Source organism: Channa argus, chromosome 20 (genome assembly GCF_033026475.1).
Source record: "Channa argus isolate prfri chromosome 20, Channa argus male v1.0, whole genome shotgun sequence".
NCBI lineage: Eukaryota > Metazoa > Chordata > Actinopteri > Anabantiformes > Channidae > Channa > Channa argus.
The window spans coordinates 360,272-381,472 of NC_090216.1; the positions used below are offsets into that span (position 1 = coordinate 360,272).

Genomic DNA, 21,201 nt, shown 5'->3' on the forward strand with positions numbered 1-21,201 from the left:
GTTTTTATTACCACTCAAGATACTGAACTGTTGTCAATCAGCTGATGTTTTGTTTGACAGTGTTTTGTCTCTGTCTCAACTTTCTGTCATCAAATTAGTAAATATTTTTCAAAAACAAAATCAGATGTGATTTGTTGTCTTTGTTCTATTTGTAAATCGTTGCATTCTGTATTTGTGTCCCAACCTTTCTGGAAAGGTGCTGTAGGATTAAGACGTTAAATGAAACCTTTATTGTGAAGGTTTTGTGTTTGCAGCGGATTCCTGTTGACCATGTGAATAAAGGGTTTCAGTTTAAAATACTGTTGGAGGAATGCAGTGAATGATGGGAGAAAATCCAGCACCACCGTTGGCATCTGATTGGCTGCTTCTCTCAGGCCCTGCCCTATAAGGAATCAAGCAGAGGAGAGAGGGAGGGAGGAGCGGGGAGGAGGGAGGAGGAGGAGGAGGTCCGGGCCATGTTTGGGATGGAGGGATGGATGGAGGAGTGGAGGGTTGATAAACTCAGCCGCAGAACTTCAGGAGTCTCACTTCTGTCCTGCCCCCCTCCCCACGTCCCAGCAGGCCCTGCACTGCCACGGTAAGACCTCAGCACCTCCTCCATCACCTCCTCCTCATCTCTGGCTTCTTTTGTCCTTCCTTTCACTTATCAAAGTGGGAAAACTTCTCCTGCTCCTAAACCTTCTCACCTGCTCTGCTCCTGTCTGCTCTTCTCTTCCTAATCTATCCATGGTAAAAATGGTCCAGAGCTGTGACCTGTTACTGTTTCACTTAAAAAATCTTCTCCATCCTCCTCTTTGACACCTGGATAAGTTGCTTCTCTTTCCTGTCACCTCCTCATTACCCTCTTCTCTCAACTCCTTCCTGCTCCTCTCTGCCACCCCTGCCAGGTTGTCTCACGTTCTGCAGATCAGATCACACTTGTGTTTTTGCAGTTAGATGTGTTAAAGTTTGGTTGAAGGATGGTTCGGCGAACAGAAACACTGATTTGTTTCCTCAGCATTAGCTGATGATGTTTTAGGACAGTTTGGATTCTTATGTCTGTGGGTAAAAGTCTGGATATTTAGAGGTTGAAGTTTGAAGTTTGGTTCAATCTGCTGTTTAGGTTAATTTGATTGGATTTTTTCATGTTGAGCTGAAGATGCCTATTCTTCTTCGGCCCTGAGCGGTGACTGACAGATGTAGTAAGAGCCAACACCCACAGTTTCAACTGTTGAATTCAACAGTGATTTAAATTTTTGGAAGTGAAACTAAAATTGCTTTTCAACCAAATCTAATTGACTTTATGAGCTGTGAATTGTATGAACAAAAAGCTTTGATCAGGACATATTGATATCGATGATAAACTTGTTATTGATGATAATAATTACAACGTACTTAGTCGAGGTCAAGACATAAAAACATACAAAATTACAATAAAATTGTTAACAATCAATGACATTTTTTGCGTACATTTCAACCTGGTGAAGGTGAATTTTCCTAAACTGAACCTCAACAGGTGAAATCTAAACGGGACAGTTAAAGTGTTAAACTGTGTAATTAAGAGTTTTGTGCTGTGAGTTTATCAGAGTTTTAATTTGTAGTTTAACCCCATTAAACTTCCTTAAGTTAAGGGAAAACAAATGTTGTGGATGTGAGGAAATCTAACAATAGAAGAGCAAAGTTAGTAAAGATGAGAAGAAAAGCCCATTATTAATAATAAACAACTAAATATGCATATGTCGCCTCAGCATGAAAATGACAGTGTTGAGTTGTGTATGATGTTTAATTATTAATATGATTGGCATTTAACCGTCATAGTCAGAACCATCTCTGAAGTAAACACAGGGGTTTAAAAAGTTGGTTCGGGTGAAGAAGAAATAAAATTTAACCTTGTGGTTATTAGTGGAAAAAAAATTTAAATCAGCACATTTATCAATGCTGCCATGTTTCACTGGATGGGACAGAAATGAAAATCCAAAGTGTAACTGATATAAGTAGGGGTGAGTATGGTGCAGGAAGGTAGATCTGTTGTCCACCAATCTCACAGTTGTTGGTTCAATCCCCGGCTCCTCCAGTCACATGTTGAAGTGTCCTTGAGCAAGACACTGAACCCCACCTTAGTTGCTCCTGGTGAGTGTTGGCCAGCTTGCATAGCAGCTCCCCCATCAGTGTGTGAATGGGTGAATGAGAATCAGTGTAAAGCGCTTTAATGGCCAATAGGTAGAAAAGCGCTATGTAAGTGCAGAACATTTACCATTTACCATTAATTTAACTGGCATCAGGTAGTGATGCTAGAGTACAAAGATAACTGAGCACTAACTTTAAATACTCAAATACAGTACAGTACATTCACTCAGTTACTGGAGCCTTACACTCTTTCACAGTTCTAATGAAACAGTTTCATTCTCAGTCATTTATAGATGGGTGTGTTCAATGTAAAATTAAATTTATTTTAACTCCTACATCAGACAACGCTAAGGCCAAAATGAAACCACACACTGTGACGCTCCAGCTGGCAGAAAAATACGATAAATCTTTGATTCCCAGATTTTATGACTAAATATGGTCTAAAGTGATGTCTGTGTCACAGTGAGAGAGAGATGAAGATAGACGAGGAAGGACAGATGGAGGGAGAGAGAAGGGTGGAGGGCATAAATAGAGAGAGCTTTGGCCAAGCGAGGTAGGGTGAACACAGGGAGAGAGAGCATACCAAACACAGTCAGGACGCTGCTTCATGACCTAATTAGGAAGTTTTCCCAGAGTGCCTTGTTCATTCAGTAAAGGACAGTAGTAGTTCGGGGAGGGGGGAGGAGAACGAGTGAGTGGGGGGTTTTATAGCAGGAAGTTCAGACAATTAATGCTGTTTTTTTTTTTTACAGTATTTTATACTTAACACTTTCATTATTTTAGTACTTTTTTGTTAAATTGTTACAATCTCTGCAGGTGCATGTTGAGATGCTGTCCACATACTTCAGTGCAGTATTTTCATTTCTTTTACATCAGGGTTTTTTCTGTAGAGCTCTGAAGTCTGGACAAAATAGTGAAACGATATCACAACACAACAGGACTGGGTTTTATAGGAAATGTCCAATAATGTTAAATACGTTAAAACATTCAGAAGTTTACTTTGTTTAAATTGATTAAACATCTTCTGGTTTAAAAACCCCACAGATCTTATACATAACCACTGGATCGTTCGATTATCTGTGGAGCTTTCTTGTTTTACAGTTAGTTACTGTGGTGATATGGAATAATATGATAAAAATACCACACTTATACTTTATTATCAGCTCACTGTTAAATTTATCTTGTATGCTGAGGCAGTTTAATTTTTTATTTCTATGATCTGATGTAATGTGATTCTATCGTATTTAAAATGATATGATACAACACCATTCGATATGATTAGATCCAGAAAGATGCAATGATTCAGCTCACACTGAAATTGACACTGCCCCTGGATTCAGTTTTTCAGACTGATGTGTTTATGGTGGAAAACTCTACCTGTTTTCTCCCACAGTGAGTCGGTGTTGTAGTGTTGTTGCTCGTCCACAGCGCCCCCTGCAGCCATGTGTGATGATGAAGAGAGCACCGCTCTGGTCTGTGATAACGGATCAGGTCTCTGTAAGGCTGGGTTCGCCGGAGACGATGCCCCAAGGGCCGTCTTCCCCTCCATTGTGGGCCGGCCCAGGCACCAGGTGAATGCCGATTGTTCAACACACACACACACACACACACACACACAGTGAAATCATGTTAACACAATAAAGTGATGTTACTGCATAAGACACCTCCGTGGATCAGGGCTTTGCAGCTCCTAACCACTGAGCTATGTTTGTGTGTCAGGGAGTGATGGTGGGCATGGGGCAGAAGGACAGCTACGTCGGTGATGAGGCTCAGAGTAAGAGAGGAATCCTCACCCTGAAGTACCCCATTGAACACGGCATCATCACAAACTGGGACGACATGGAGAAGGTCTGATGTTTTCATTAGTACCATACTGGACTCGTGTAGGTTATTCTGACATTTTCTGATCATTGTACACTGATTGGCAGATCTGGCATCACTCATTCTACAATGAGCTGCGAGTGGCTCCAGAGGAACACCCCACTCTGCTGACCGAAGCTCCACTTAACCCCAAAGCCAACAGGGAGAAGATGACACAGGTACACCTATAATACAACACAGTACATTTCACAAATACTGCAGTACTAAAGGCTATACTCACTTCATGTTGTCTGGATCCAGATCATGTTCGAGACTTTCAACGTTCCTGCCATGTATGTGGCCATCCAGGCCGTCCTGTCACTGTACGCCTCTGGACGAACGACAGGTTGGACCACAGCATCATCCTCATCTTCCTCTTCTCTTAAGTTCTATTCACTGTAAAAAGTAAAACAACTTGTTTGAAGTTGTTAGCTTGTCGGTTTTGTCTTCATCGCGAAAACGCTCAACGTGAGCTTATTATAGACATGTTTAAACAGGCTGCTGTTGTGTAACTGTTTCCCCAAATATGGCTAAACCCCTTTTTGAAATGACAGTTGTAATGACAACATTTGATGAACTAGTTTTTATACAGGGACTCATCTGACCCATTCAGTCAGCCATTGACACCTTCTGTCTCGCTTTGTATCCAGGTATCGTCCTGGACTCCGGTGATGGTGTCACCCACAACGTACCCATCTACGAGGGTTACGCTCTGCCTCACGCCATCATGAGGTTGGACCTGGCAGGACGTGACCTCACCGACTACCTCATGAAGATCCTGACTGAGCGAGGATACAGCTTCGTCACCACCGGTACGATCACGATAACACATCTGGACAAGGTAACCAAAGGAAGTCTCTGAACTCCTCTGTTTCTGTGTTCTGCAGCGGAGAGAGAGATCGTCCGAGACATTAAGGAGAAGTTGTGTTACGTTGCTCTGGACTTTGAGAACGAGATGGGGACAGCAGCCACCTCATCCTCTCTGGAGAAGAGCTACGAGCTTCCAGATGGTCAGGTCATCACCATTGGAAATGAGAGGTTCCGCTGCCCTGAGACGCTTTTCCAGCCCTCCTTCATCGGTCAGATGACTCTACACCTGTTTCTACAACTGTCTGTTCACTGAAGTCAGCACCACCTGACTCATCTTTGGCTCCTCTGTCCTGCAGGCATGGAGTCCGCTGGCATCCATGAGACGACCTACAACAGCATCATGAAGTGTGACATCGACATCCGTAAAGACCTGTACGCCAACAATGTTCTGTCTGGAGGAACCACTATGTACCCGGGTATCGCTGACCGCATGCAGAAGGAGATCACGGCCTTGGCTCCCAGCACCATGAAGATCAAGGTGACAGCATCCACATCCTGTGATGTCATAAATAAAAACTCACATTCCTGGCTTACACTCAAGTCGGCTACACACTGCAGTTTTAGTATTGACATCAATTATCGTTACATTATTTAAGGGATTCTAAACATACAAACACCAAGACTCTTAAAATCATCTCAATTTGCAGCTTTCAGTTGAGGGCCATTTGAATTAGTTTCCTCCTTCAAATATCTCATATTCAGAGATCCTTTAATTAGCACATTGATTTGAAAAAGCTATAAGGGCTACAAAAAAACACCCTGTGAGGGAATTGAGTAAATTTAGTCATATGTTAGATAATTAGCAAACAATCCACCAAGATGGACTTATTGAAGAGGTCACAAAGAGGACAAGAGATCATAGGCTGGGTCGTGTTTGGAGGAATGTTTGAGATCACAGCAGGCACTTTGTTGTTACAAGGCCCAAAGCAATGTAGTAGATAGTGAGTCCTGGGGTCACAAGATCTACAAGAAGGTGCAATGAAAGGGTTTTATTGCTTCTCAACTGACATCTTCAGATAACCTAGATAGGGACAAGAGTGATGACTGTGAACTGCATGCACCTGGTTTCTTTAGTCATGTTTTGTGAGGGTGGTTCCTTTCTTGGGTTTAAGTATAAATAGAAGGGGTTTGAGAGATACAAGTCAGAAACAACACTCAACATCCATGTGTTCTTCTCCATGCCGGCATGTATTAAACTGAGATGGTTCATCACGCTGATTTCTGTCTACAATTCTTCGAAGAGGAAAAATTTCTATTACAACCCTTAATCAACAAATTATGTTTTAAACGCTAGAAATTGGTACCTGTTATAAATCTTAAAGAATTAATTTAAGGTGGTATTACATATATAGTAAAATTCTAAATTGAAACACCATACATCAAATTGAATAAAGGGTCCTGAACACTTCAGTGTTTGAGGTGTCTTGAAGGTTCTTTGTAATTCTAAACCTACCACAATAAACTAATTGAAGCCTGTTTTTCCGATCAATTTGAAAAGATATATAATCCTGTTCTTTCATTACTGTAAGGGTTTAATTATTTTATTTTTCCTTGTTAAACTAGAATAAAAAATGTATTAATTATTAATGAGTAGTGAGTATAATAATTCACTTTAAAGTTAATAATTAAGGCATTTTGTTGTAAAATCATAGCAAAATAAAAGCAGAGCTGTGATCAAAATAAAATTTTAGTTTATGGAATTTGAAACCATATTTTAAACCTTGGTATTGCCCTTATTCCTCCCATCCCTCAGATCATTGCTCCCCCAGAGAGGAAGTACTCTGTGTGGATTGGTGGCTCGATCCTGGCCTCCCTCTCAACCTTCCAGCAGATGTGGATCAGTAAGCAGGAGTACGACGAGGCCGGACCCTCCATCGTCCACCGCAAGTGCTTCTAAATGGTCCATTGTGGTCTTTATGGTCCTGCAGTACCCCCCCTCCCCCCCTTTTTTTTGCCCCCCCTCATTAAGCACGAGCACAATGCCCCCACATCAGCTGCCTGACAACATCCAGCAGCAGGTCGATCATGTGTTTAAGAAGATGCTAAAATTCTTTTGAGTTCAATGTTTTGCTTGGCAGCTGGAATAAGGGAAATGATGTGAATCCAGAGGTTTTTAGTAAACAGATCTTTAGCTCCAGCATCCTCCCTCTTCGCTCACCTTCAAACTGTGAATGTGCCACTTGTCCTCCGTCTTAAATCCCCACACCTCTACCTCACCTCCCACCGCTCCACTTGCACCGCCCCTCCCCCCTCCCATGTTGGTACTTTTTCTTTAAAAGGCGTTTTATTTTGGATGAGTGAAGCTTGAATGTTGCCCGCTGGTTTTATCTTCCATTGTTGGGGAGAAGAGCACGTTCACGCAGCATTATGATGACATCACAAAGTACAAAAAACAAGTAAAATGATGTCACAGCTGTTGAACTCTGGGTAGGTGAGGCCTCATGGTGCTGTAAACATGTAGAGAGGTGAAATATATGTGTGATGTGACGTCAACAACATGGAAGTGATAGACAAAGACAATAAAGAGCTCTCATACATAAAAACTGGGTCTGTGGTTTGTCATCTGTTTAGTTTCCTGTTTAAACCTGTCATATTAAACCTGTCATAATAATCCTAGTGTTATATTTTATTCTCAAAATGAGTTAAGTGGAAATTTGTATGAAATGTCAGTGTAAAAAACCTTACATACTGGATCATAGAAACAAAAAACTGATTCATGTATTAACATTAAAAAAAGTAGCTCCACCTAAAAGCTGGAGGCTGCAGGTGCACTGGATTTCAGGACACATACAGGAGGAAAATGACTTATTTGACTATAGTTTGTTTAGCAGCTTTTATTAGTTTGAGCAAATGATTTAATTCAAGTTTGAAAACAAAACGAAACAAGATCAAATCTGTGCCACAGGTCGGAGCAGCAGGTGGTGTTTTATTACCAAAAAAAGAACAGGAAGCAGGTTTAAAAACAGCAGTCAAGTCACTGTATGACGACCACAAAACTGACCTTCACACACCTGAAGAATGAAACAACTGCTGCTGCATGAAGTGAACACAGGCAGTAAAAAACACACTATTGTGCCTTCCACAGCAGCAGATCAGAGCGGCAGGTTTGTTTCCAGGAACGAAAATACAGCAATAAAAACACATCAGAAAGCTTTCAAAAATAAAGATTTGAGAAAATAATTTTCTCTGTAGAAATGTATAAAGCAGGAATTCCACAGTTCAAACTGAGAGAGCATCTTAAGAATACTTTCAAAGCCAAGTACAATTATTATAAGTATAATACAAAGAATAGTAAACCAGGCTTTACTGACACTGAAACCACGGAGAGACACCTAACAGCTGTCCATTCATCCTGCTCAGCGTTGGTCCTGAGCATGGCTGCTTTGTTTGGTTTAGATTCATAATGCTAAAGGTGCAGAGATGTGTGTGAACAGGGTTTTAATGGAAAAGAGAAAAGTGAGAGCCTGAGGTCACAGCAGGTGGGAACAAAGAGAAAACAAATCCATTACCTGGCACTTTGTTCCAGACATTACTCAAATAGGTGAACCCTATTTTCTGCATTCATACTGCACCTGGATCTCAGGCTGAGTGGTTTGTAGTAACGGTCCTGTTTTCTGTGAGAATACTGAGTATAAATACTAAAAATTATCTTTTAAAATACCATAAAACCTGATAGTTTGGATAAACAGCCCTGAGATGTTACTAGCAGGTGCTGCTCTCAGGATGTAGGTAAAACCTCCAGCAGCAGCACCTGTGTAGCCCAAGAGGCGAAGCTCAGGGTCACTCTTCCTGCTAATTCCAAGACCCGATTTACTGTAAACGCATGGTAAGAGCACAGCAGGTGGACAAGTTCAGTGACTTCATTGATGTAAACTACCCCTCACATTAGATACATTAAAGACAGAACTGCAGATCATGGAACCTAATTGCTGAATCCAACTAGTTTGTAGCTAAAATAAATTCACAACCTTTTACATTTGTTTGTACTGAGTGACACCATTAAAGCAAAATAAAGTCTGTACATTTAATTAACTTGAGAAAATAAACAAAAATTCTTCTTCTTCGTGTTAATGCTCAGCTCACCTGACAGGAAGCATTCACGTTGCATTTTCATGAAAAGGCACTCAGTCACATCAACTGTTAACACATCATGTTCTTGTCGCTGTCTTTCACACTGCAGCAGAAACACAGACCCACAAAGAAAAGCTCAACAATTTGTGAATCTGTGATCAGATGATGTCATGGATTATACCATCAAATGAACATTAAATGTGTGAAAATGTCCTTCAAAGAGGTCACACACACACACACACACACACACACACACACACACACACACACACACACACACACACACACACACACACACACACACACACACACACACACACACACACACACACACACACACACACACACACACACACACACACACACACACACGAGCAGGGGGTTCCATTTCTTGTTGAGAAAATGAAAGCATAAAAGAGACTGACAGCGCCTCCTGTCTGTCACCTGAGGTCCAGCAGACTAATCTTTGTGTCTCTCACCTGCACATGTTTACACACCTGGAAGGACAAGAGATACAGACACACAGAGAGAGAAAAAGAGGAACAGAGTAAGTTGCCTCTCTGGCTTCTCCAGATGTTCAGCCTAGTTTACTAAAAGACTGGAAACATGAGAAAACATAAAGGAGCATAAAAATGTCAAACTCAAATTTGATGATGTCAAACGTTAAAAAATAGATGCAGGGCATCAAGAAATACACAGCACAGGAACAGGAGAAACAACAAGCAACTCACAGTGAACAGGGGAGGCTCCTTGGAGTGAGGATGGAAACCTTTGAGTCTGCAGCCAGAAACCTCCGACATCCCTGGACCGGTCAGCCTGAACACCCTGATACTGAGAGAGACAGAGAGAGAGGTGTGTGGGTGGGGGAGAATCTGTGGAGTGACTTGGACTAAAGGCTGCTAACTGTCAGTGATGTTCTTTCAATCCACCTGTTGTTACTTAGCTGTACACACTGTATTAAAAAGTGGGAAATTTAGGATGTCTGTGGACGTACTCGTTGTGTTTGGGGGCACAGACAATTGCGATGGCCTCGGGCAACATCAGTTGATACGAACAGTGGGTGTGGAGGTCGACGCTGGAAAGAAAGGCCGTCTGGGTGGGATGAGTCTGAAACGAGAAGACACACACCTGACTAACGCTGTGGTCCAGTCAAATGTAAGAAAACTAGACCTGTCTTTGTGAGGTGGTTGTAAATGCTCTTCATGTGGTAACTGAAAGTCTCATGGATTTATGCGGTTTCTACTGGACAAGAAGTTACAGTGAAGCAGAGCGAGACCTCTGTTCCCATCTCTGTCCTCTCTCTCTCTCTACACGTCTGTTGATCGACCACAGGATCTGTTGCCACAGTGATATTATATGCACATTAGGGAAGATGAAACACAACAGAGGTTTGTGGACCTCACAGGTTCGAAGGACAGGTGAGTCTTAAAACCTGTTCATACAACCCTTAGTCTGTGTTCTGTCCATCCGTTCAAGTCTGTTATGCCCATAGTCCTGGTGGGAAACCCAGATGTTTGGTCCCCCACTCGACCCACTAAAAGGAACGGCCAGTAACACATAGGAATTCTAAGTTCATTCAGAGCCCCTTTGTGATCAGGTCTCAGATGGACAGCTCCAAACAGTGTCAACAACCCCTGAGCCGGACTGTGTTCTGATCATTAAATCCACTAACTGAGGTGGTCTGAGACATATAGCCTAAACAATGTTCTTCGATCAATGCAGGAAGTGGCGGTTGTCATGGTGACAAGGCACCAACTCTCAGTACAAAGACAGAACAGCCTACACTGTCCGTACACATTCCTGTAATGTTCTATTAACCTGGCTCAATCAAACCTGGTGCTGATTTGGCACCAGACTAAGGTCATAACAAAGGAATGCAGCACTATCAAGTGGACTGCTGGACACCTTAGACACACCTGCAAAAGGAAAGGTGTGCACAAAGTCTGAGCTGTCCACTTGGAGCAACAGGACTGACCAATGAAGTGAATGAGGTGAACCGCTACTTTCTAGTGAAGACTGTTCACTAGAAAATAGGAGAGGTTTCTACTGAATGTGACAAATCTAGAAGGTGGATAAATCTCCAGATAACCTGCTGATCCATTTTTGCACTTTGGATTGGAGAACTGTGGATTCTTTCCGCTCACACAGGAAGCATGTTAGGTATGGACCTGTCCTATATAAAAAGGAGGAACAATCACAGCAAGTCAAACCTGTTTTACTGTTTCTCTTGACACCAACGTTTACTTTAAGATGTGAATAACTGAATCAGCCCTTTAACTCTTTTAATGTCTTACAGCTCTGACCCGGATCACAGCGTTAGACCAAACACTGACATCCCACCTGGCACCATCCCGGACACTGTCAGGAACAAATTGTGCAGCTCGGTTTGTGTACATTTAATTTGTCTTTAGTCATTGTTGAGGGTGTGTGAAGCATTTCCTGACTTTGTGTGTTTAATATGTGCTCGTACATGGATCCATCCCAGAGTTAGCAAGTTCTGCTGGTCCTGGAAGCTGAACAGCTCCTCCACATTCTCCATGTCGCAGAAATCTGGACCGGCAGACTGTTTCGGGATCACGACATGAGTCAGGACAAACTCATTATGAGTCTGAGGGCAAGAGACATTTACACAGATAGGACAGAAAGGGAGAGAGACAGTTAATAATTAAACTTCTACAGACCACAATCGTCCCTCAGAATCAAAGCGTTTTCCATTTATGTTTTGTCTACATATAGAAGTGTGCGGGTTATTTATCAGGAGATAACAGAATTTAGAATGGTTGCCCCTAGGGACAAACCACATATAAATATAAAAGCAAAAACAAAAAGGAAACATGCTGCAAATGTGTCACTAGGGGCAGTGATGAGTTTGTGCCCACTGAGGCAGGAATCTTAACACCTATATGGTAGGAAAATGGAGCACCAGCGGGAACATGCAAACTCCCCACTGACCAGTGGGGACAACAGGGAACCTTCCAGCTGTGAATGAGCAGTGCGTGGCACTGTAACCATTCCATAACCATGATACCTTTAATTAGGCTACTTCTGTTATAAGATGTTTTAAGCTTGTTATAACACTGCAGATATTAGTGCATTTAAGCACATTCTAATAAACCACTCATCACGTGAAAAAACAATAATTCTCCTGATTAAAAAACATTGTCTGAAAATGATAAATAAATGTAGCGACAGCTAGCTCTCATCTGTTTGTTTTACTGCAGGATGTGTGAATCTGTGTGGAAGAGCAGTCACTCATAAGGTTCATAAAGCTACAGTAAGATCAGAAATAAGGTACTGCCTCTGTATGGCCTGCATAAAAATGTGCACTGCGTGGTTCTCTTAGGATTTGAAGGCTAGATCAATTTAATGACGTCATTTGTTTGGTCAGTGAGAGTCTGAGGCATTTAAAACCAAAGCGCTCATGCTTTGATGAAGGAGAACTCAGCTCTGACTGGGTGGTGGTTGCACATCCTTATATTTCACGATGCCAGATTTCATCTCATAAAATTAATTATAAGATATATCAAAATGTAGCCAGCAGTAAATTTACACACAGCTTGCTGACTGGGTCATTCAGGCCTCGGGCTGCCAGGTACTGAGATGACACCCAATTCTCGAACCACAAAAAACTTGGAACAAAGTTCCAAATACTCAATGTTTTGGATAAAACACCCACATAATGTGTTGCAGCTGTAGCTCTGTTGGTAATGCAGTCCACAGAGTTCGATTCCCAGTCCTTACTCCGGTGTGAGTGTGTGTGTGAATGAGAAGCAATATTGTTAATCCCTTTGGATAAAAGCGCTTTATAAGTGGCCATTTAACATTTATCATCTGAAAAAGGACAAAGGGGCCACTGTAGTAACAAGTCTCACCAGACGTCCACAGAGGACTCCACAGGTTTCTATTCCTCTGGCTGTGTTGGAGTCTGCGAGCAGGAGGAAACGGTATGTCAGATCTCTAGGAATCACCACCCGCCTCAGACCTTCGACCCTCTGAGCTGCACACACAAACAAAACAAACACACTAATTGACTTTACAGTGGGATACATTTACATTTACTCATTTAGCAGACGCTTTTATCCAAAGCGACTTACAAGTGAGGTACAAGGCAAGCAAAAATCTAAGTCAAGGAGAAAACATCAAAGCAAAGTCCTATCAGAAAAGTGTTCACAGTTCACGAGATACAAGTTCAAGAGAGCAGAAATGTTTTTTTTTTTTTTTTTTAATTAAAGATTTAAGTGCATAGGAAGATGCGGAAGAGTTCAGTTTTCAGCAGTTTTTTTTTTTGTGTGGGATAAAAACTCTTCTGTCGACCACCACAGTTGTTTTCTATATTACTTTTTATACTCACTGTGTACGCCAGCCAGCGTGGCGGCTGATTGGCTGAGAGGAGCAGACGCTCTGTTTCTGGTAGTTTCCAACCCCGGTGGTTGTACTCTGTCTCTGATTGGCTGCTGGGACAGACAGGAGCCATCCGTCACTTCAGGCACTTTGGTCCCCACCTGAAGGAGAAACCCATTACTGCAAGTAAACAATAAATACTACTACTACTACTACTACTAGTAGTACTACTACTACTACTACTACTACTACTACTACTACTATGGTATGTAGTAGTGATACAACCCAAATGCAGAATAAGAAATATAAATGGCACCAGAAGTACCAGTGGTAGTACAATACCTACAGAGTACTAGAAATAAAGTAATGATACTGCATGTTTAGTACATTGGTATTACTAATAGACGTAGTCCTAGTTACACTAGTCATGGTTGTAGCAGGAGTTAAAAAAGTACTTTCTGGAACAGTAGCACTTGTAGTAACAGTAAAATAAGTGTTTAGTGGTATTAGTATCAGTAGTAATACTAGCTGCAACAGTAGAAATGGTATTGGTACTTGCAGTAGTAACTGCAATATTTGCAATAACATTAGTAAATGTGGAAGTAGTTGTAGCGACATGAGTACCAGCAGTATTATTAGTAATAGTAGTAGTCATACAGAACACGTACCAGTACTTTTAGTACCAATAGCTGATGTTTTTATAGTTGTGGCAGCAAATGTTATTGGTATAGTACTAGTATTTGTATTTGCTATGTACTGGTATTTGCAACATTGGAGTGACAATATAAAAGCAGGCGTAGTGGTACAGGTAGTAGAATCAATGTAGTAGAAACAATGTAGTAGAAGAAGTAGTCCTTTTGGTACCACAAGCTGGAGTAAAAAACTGTATACATAGCAGCTCTCCACCAACCACAAGATCTATGGTTCAACTCTCTACATGTGTCCCTGGGTAAGACACTAAATCCCAAGTTTTTTATACTTGATAAAAGTACTATATAAACAGACTGTTTACCATTTACCATTTGTAGTACTAGCAACAGTAGGAGTAGCTGTAGTGGAGCACAAGCAATAGTAGTACTAGTAGAGCTATAGTATTAGTAGCAGTAGTAGTAGTAGTTGGTCCATTAGCAATAGTACTGGTGTAGCAATTGAAGGAGTGTAGTTACTGCAGTTTCATTAAAGGTTGTAGTGGTACAAGGAGCAGCAGTAGGAGCATTAGTAATGTCAGTTGTATTAGTAGCATCATGGTGATAGTTGCAGTAGTAATGGTAGTATGTAGCACAGTAGGACCTTTCACCTTTCGCTCCGCCTCCTCTCCTCTCCGATTGGCTAGTTCTTGACGCCTCAGCTGATCTTCAAAGTAACGAAACTGTTCTGACTCAATCTGCATTCGTCTCAGGGCAGCAACACGCTGCCGCTCCTCCTCCAATAGCCGCAGTCGCCTCCTGTCCTCCTCCAATAGGGTGAGCCGCTGCAGCTGCTGGCCACACCCATCCACCACCACCGCCTTATTCTGAGGGAAAAATTTATTTTAATAGAAGAAACAATATTTTAAATAGTGAGCCAAATAATGTTTTACCAAGGAAAGTAATAATAAACTCATGGAAAACAAATGTAACTGAACAGCAACATCTTAATGCAAGGGCATGAAAAAAGTGACGTTTTCATCAATAAGAACTACATAAGGGCTTTATATTAGTAATGACTAACGCATTTTTAATGACAATGACAAACGCTCTGCACTTTGCGGATGACTCCTTTCTGTTTTTACATGCTGATGTCTGCCTATGTTACATAAGCACATTACCTCATACATTTTACACCCACTCACCACATACAGGCCGTTCCACTGAAAAAGACCCATCGTGGACTGAACCAGCACTCACATACACAGTCACTGATTGAAATCTGATTAGATCAGGTAACGGGGACTCTACCAGCTGCTCCGAGACAGAAATAAACCTGTCAAGCAACTCATCATCTAATCTGATCAACAGGTAAACACTCACAGGTCAATGTGATTGGACAACACGAACTGACCTGGGATCTGAGGTACTCGCTGTGTTCCCTGCTGTATTTCTCCTGAAGACGTTTCTTTATCTCATCCTTACGAGGAAACGCCACCTCCTGGAGTTTCTGTACATGCAGTGTACATGTCAATAAATATCACTACTACCTTTACTTTCCCAAATATTGATCACCATCACTTGACTTGGTCATTTATTGAAACATCATGTATTTATTAGACTTCAGCTTTTGTGTGTTTAAAAGTATAAGATGGGGAGTAAAGTTTGTGTCCTTCAACTTTTAAAGCTGGATGTGTTGTGTGCATGTTTTAGATGACGTCCTTATTTACTTGTCACAAATGAAATCCATTGTGATTCACTGAATTACGGGACGAGTGATGAGAGTGACACGGATGCAAAGTGTAGCAGTTGCTCTAAGGGCGTGAACTAAAGTGCGATGTGATGGCTAAAGAGTTCACCAAGGCTCACGGAGTAAATGTTCGGGGGTTTCAGTGAGTGTTGAAAACAACCCCTGAGGCTTTTAGAGGCCACCTCAGGACTTTTTATGGGTTAATAAGTGTTCTTAATGGTGGACTTTCTGGAGCTTTCTGATGCACAGGTGCAGATATTATAATCTTTAATCCACACTTTTTACAACCAGAGCAGAGAATTTACACTGTGCTGTTTGCTACAGGACAAGTAACTGAATGTTTGTGTCTGTCACTGTGCTAGAGTTTGTAGTGTCTATAGAGTACAGCTGCATTGGACAGGGGTGCACTGGATTAGATCTGACTCCTGAGGTCTGGGGACTAAAACCATAAGATCCACAGAGTACTTTCAGAGGTGTATACACCAGCTCCCCAATGGGGACTGACTCTTGAGCTGTAGGGACTAAATCCAGAGATCTAATGGTCTACGGATCAGTTCCAGACATCCAAAGACCAGCTCCAGATGCGAGAGGATAGACTTCTGAGGTCTAGGAACTAGTTTCAGGTTTAAAGACTAATTTGCAGCAGAGATATGTCCCCTCCTCACTAATGACCACAGCTGTTACCTTCATGATGAGCTGCTTCTCTGGGACACTGCACTGCTGGTATTCTCTGTGACTGGGCAGCTTCTCTACAAACAGACTAAACACACACGAAGCAGCTGTTCAAGCTAAATATTGAGCACATTTCTTACTGTCAGAGACCAAAAACGTGTCTGATTCCTTACGTGATGAACTTGGTGTAGAGGACATAGGCGTTCTCCAGACTACCCTCCTCCAGGTAAACTGCCGCCATGCGCTCCATCTCCACACCGGAGCGAAAGTATCGCCGTGGTTCGATGTCCTCATTGATCTCTATGCTGCACCCCATCTTGGCCAGAGCCCGGACACGCTCCGCCGCTGTCAGCGACACGTCAGTGTAGTCGGGTTCTGCTGCCAGCTTCTTCTGCACAACACAGACACACATAGCTCAGAGGGAGATGCTACAACAGGAGGCAGAGCCTGAAGAACCAGCATGTTTACTGCTCTGCTTGTCCCCCTTCCATCTGGACAGAGGAACAAGAAAACAAGACTTGTAACAATGCATTATACATATACAACACATTTTGAGGAAACTGGGAAAGAGAACTCTATAGTCAAAGTGTGGGTTTGTAATATACATTTATCTTGTCCAAGAGTTGTGTTTTCCCTTTTTGTGATTGTATTGGTTGAATGTGTCTGTTTATAGAAATAAAAAATAAAGGACATCTCATGCAAGAGCTGGGACATTAACATGTGGCAGCTGAGCTGTGTTTTCAGGCAGGAAGCTGAGATTTCCAAGGCTGCTGCGGAGAGCATGAATGCATCGTTTGTTCCACATCTCATTTACATGAAAAGACACTGGACTGGTCAGAGGAGGAGAAGCAGTTCTCTGTCTGAGCAGTGGTTCAGTTCAGGAGATGCAGCAGGATGCAGAAAACGAAAGGAGAGCAGAAACAGAAGAGAGGGGGCAGAAAGGGGGGGCCTGGATGAAAGAAGGAAGCGAAGACAGAGAGGAAGACTGAAAGGAGGGAAAGAGGAAGGAACAAACTAAAGTTAGAGTTAGAAGAAAAAGGAACTGATAAGGGTTTATTAAAAGCCAGGTTACTATTAAAATATAATTACGGGATTTTTACTTCTTCATTTTTACTGCTGCAGCTCCATCGTTTCTAAAAACACCTGGTGAGTGATTTTAGAAATGATTTTAAGAAAACGAACATCAGGGTCCCAGAGGCAGACATGACATTTACATTGGTTGAAGGCAGTATTGATGATGTATCGTTGTCTACAGTATGTGTGTGACAAATGCAGTCAAACTCAGACAAAAGTGATTGTTTTCAGAGTCAAATCTAAAAATACAGTGAGCAGCCGCAACACTGTAACCATGGTAACTGTACGCAGCAAAGACGTGGAGAGCCCAGCTACACAAAAACAAACTTCTAATGACTACGACAGAAACACTGACTGGTGGTCGACATCTCACATCAACAAGTTTATCAGGCAACTGAGTTCTTTTTAAAACCTCTTTAAATGAAACCTGAAACCAAACAGAGTACAAATATTCTCATGTCAGTTCAGAATGAGAACTGAGGTAAAATGACAATAACTGCTTTCTTGTGTCCCCCTCCTGGACCCTCATCGTGTCAGTTCTGAAACACCTTCAACACACTGCTCTGTTTCCTCTGTCAGCATTTGCCTGTTTCCATAAACCACCTAACACACGGCCATTAAACTATGACATAATTTTTCTTCTTCTTCTATGGTCTGACAGACCAGAGACAGAAACAGCACCACAGATTTTAAGACTTTTTAAAGAGCTGCAGCTGCTCTATGGAAGTGAAGAACCAAATTGTCCGATCCATAACAATCACATCTGTGCTCATTGATTCTTCTATAGAGGCCGACATGTTTTCCCTGACAGTTGCATATTGAAAAGCCTCACTTGTCCTGATCTCAAACCCTGCACCCTGTGCTGCTGGCAACAAGAGTAGGAGTGGAGGAGATGAAGAGAGTTCAGACACTGATGCTGAAAACCTGTGTACATCAGCTCCCATCGCTAACGATACCACGAACCTGCTGTTCTGTATGATGCTCTGCTGCTTCATTCTGGTCTGTCACTGACTCACAAACCTCTAAACACAATTAGAGTGAACTGAGCTGCAGCTTCAGTGTAGAAACATCCACAGCTTCATGATGCTGCATCATCTCTGCTACTGATTCTGCTTAACAAGCACAAACACTCACCAGCGTGTGAAGGCTGAAGCCTTGGTCCATTATATGTGTGTGAGTGTGTATGTCACTGGTCCTCCCACGGCCCACTCGTCCATCTGCCACCTCCCATGATGCTTCACTGCAGGGAACACACAAAAACAAAAATAAGAAGCAAGCACATTTGGACACATTTGTGTGAAACGTTCCTTTAGCTGAGCACTAACAGCTGGCAGCAACCAATCAAAGCTGCGAGGGTTCTATTTCCCATCAGCCCCTCATCTTTGGCTTGTCCTTCAGCTGGGTCCATCGTTACCATGACAACCTGTTACTAAATACCCAGTGAGTCACCCACTCTAAGCAGAGAAGAAGAACAGAGACAAAGACGAGAAGAAGACACCCCACTCCTCATCGAAAGACAAAGTCTGTCACCATGGCAACAGGTGTATCCAGCCTAGAGCCAGACCAGCGGTTTATTTAAAAGGAAAGCGAGAGCTGATTCCAGGGGGACCTGAGAACAGCCAGAGTGTATCAGAACATACCCCATCACTAAAGCTGTCACCCTAACCTGGGAGAGAGCACAGAAGCACCAATATTAAAACTGGACCCCCACAGACCTGGCTGGACTTAGAAGGACCTATCCTGACTTGATACAGAAATACCATAGAGGCCAGAAAGACCAGGAGTGTCCTGGGACCTTGAAACCCTCCCGTGTTCTTCAGCACGTGGCAGGAACATGTGAGATGCTGCTATACCTGTTGACTCAGGTGTGTTCACTCAAACTTCCTGTTAGTCCACATTCACTCTGCTGCTGTTTGACCTTTGACTTCCTTCAGCAAAACTACTCACCTGTGTCACTTTCAACTCTAAATGAGGGATTTTTGGTGTTTAAACAGGAAAAAGAATTATAGTTAACTGATATATTTAAGAGGTTTTTCTGTCTGGTTTAAGGAATTAATAAGGGTTTGAAAAACACATAACTTCACACAGAAAAGGCAGAAAAGGTGGCAGAAAGAAAGCATGGTGGCATAGGGCTTAGATACCCCTCTGCCACCATGCTGCATGAATACAAAAAATTAATGTGTACATGTATTGTTAATGGGTATTCTGTGTGGCTTTAGATAGTTTTAATACTCTTGAATTAATAAAAGTAAATTTGCCATTAATTTAAGCTGTTTGATTAGAGTACGAATGTGGACATTTATTTTAAATAATTGATAAAAGACTTTATTAAGTGTTAAGGTTTAGGGGCCTTCAAAATGCCAAAACTACACCTTATCTAAATCACCTTAATTTGAAAAACCCTGAAAACATGGGCATTCGTAGGCAGCCAAAATTAAACTTCTTAATTAAGGGGAACATCAGACTTCTTATACTTGGACTTTGGAGAGCTCCAAAATTGTATTCTTTACTACAGACTGTTTTTTTGCTTCGTTTGATGGGTGGATTTTACCACCAAGAGCATGATAGGTTTAAACATTTGCATTATCTTCCCCCTTAAGCAAAGACATGTCCCATAAACATAACTATACATACACTATAATATACTTATCTGATTGGAAATTCTGTAATTTAAGGGTAATGTAGTGTACCCCTTAAACTAAAATTTTTAGGATTAATACATTTTTCTAACATGACTTCAGTTCACGTTTTCTGAATTTTAAAACTTTACAAATAGTCCGAACACAAAAGGGAAAGTCATACACCACCTAAACACTCATATCTTTTCAAAATAGGAGTTAGAAATTAATTCTTAGATCAATACATTTTAGCTTCAGAAAAATATCAAATGTTCCACAGTGAAGCTGCGGTTTACGCCAAAGGACCTGATTTCTGTTTCCATTTCTGCTCCGGACACAGGATTTAATAACGTGAACTGCGCCTTTAACCCTGACACCTGCTACCAAAAGCAATACGGTTCTTTTCTTATTTTCCGAGCAACGGACGAGGAGCAGTAAAACCCAGAACTGCTTTACTGGTTTGTGCTGACCCCGCAGACAGAAGAGGGGATGAAGACAGAGACAGAAAACTCCGCAGCGGAGTGCAGGGATTTACCGGTTTGAGGTCTCTGCAGCAGATCGGCAGCCCGCATTCACATGTGAACCCACAGGCGGGAGAGAGTCCGGGTTAGAGCCTCTTTACTCTGGCTAGATCCAGGACCGGGTTTAGAATGAATCTGGCTCAGCACAGGTGGTTGAAGCTGGTGAGAAAATGGCTGAAAGCTCCGGCTGAGAGATGGTGGAGCTCAGAGATCGTCTCCGAACACAGATGACTCACTGTAACGTTCCAGTATCACACCAGGGGCCTTGGTCTGCGCATGCGCACTACCGCGGAGAGAAAGAAGTCTCACTCGGACACATTTACAGGGCACAAAAAATAACAATAATAATTTTGATTATAACAACATGAAAATGTTTCAGTATTTTATTTATTACCGAGATTTATGTTTTACTCCATTCATTGTTTTGTCTCAGCTTTTGTTTATTTTTTTGTTATTTAATTTATTTCCCTATGCATTTTGACATATTTATGAACAGGCCATTTTTCCTCTTCCCTGAGGAACAAATGAAGGTAAATATATAATGTTATTTATTTATTTTTCACTTTAATTAATTCTTAACTCAGGTCACATCTGTAATGTTTTTTACTGCATTCCTTACCTAAAACATGTACATTTAGTAAATTGACAGACAACTTTATCCACTTACTGAAATTTTAGTCTCAATAATCTAA

General features: G+C 41.8%; 2 protein-coding genes across 4 annotated transcripts; one reads left to right on the top strand and one right to left on the bottom strand.

The window, feature by feature from the left end:
- Window positions 1-420: 420 nt before the first annotated feature.
- On the top strand, window positions 421-7,379 carry acta2 (actin alpha 2, smooth muscle). Its single transcript, XM_067487689.1, has 9 exons — window positions 421-577; window positions 3,500-3,677; window positions 3,826-3,954; window positions 4,035-4,145; window positions 4,228-4,312; window positions 4,617-4,778; window positions 4,854-5,045; window positions 5,133-5,314; window positions 6,590-7,379. The coding sequence occupies exons 2-9, from the start codon at window positions 3,549-3,551 to the stop codon at window positions 6,731-6,733; spliced, it is 1,134 nt and encodes a 377-aa protein (XP_067343790.1). The 5' UTR covers window positions 421-577; window positions 3,500-3,548; the 3' UTR covers window positions 6,734-7,379.
- On the bottom strand, window positions 6,798-20,832 carry stambpl1 (STAM binding protein-like 1). Of its 3 annotated transcripts, XM_067487682.1 has the most exons (13): window positions 20,524-20,826; window positions 18,505-18,610; window positions 16,470-16,687; window positions 16,309-16,384; window positions 15,289-15,384; window positions 14,546-14,761; window positions 13,259-13,409; window positions 12,780-12,904; window positions 11,378-11,515; window positions 9,902-10,014; window positions 9,639-9,738; window positions 9,387-9,404; window positions 6,798-9,010 (listed from the first exon to the last, which is right to left on the bottom strand). In XM_067487682.1, exons 2-13 carry the CDS (start codon window positions 18,532-18,534, stop codon window positions 8,861-8,863), a joined length of 1,431 nt encoding a protein of 476 aa, XP_067343783.1. In that variant the 5' UTR covers window positions 18,535-18,610; window positions 20,524-20,826; the 3' UTR covers window positions 6,798-8,860. The 3 variants fall into 3 exon arrangements, with proteins under 3 accessions (XP_067343783.1, XP_067343785.1, XP_067343784.1); XM_067487684.1 differs by lacking the exon at window positions 11,378-11,515 and having other exon boundaries at window positions 20,524-20,832; XM_067487683.1 differs by lacking the exon at window positions 15,289-15,384 and having other exon boundaries at window positions 20,524-20,828.
- Between the last annotated feature and the right edge of the window lie 369 nt (window positions 20,833-21,201).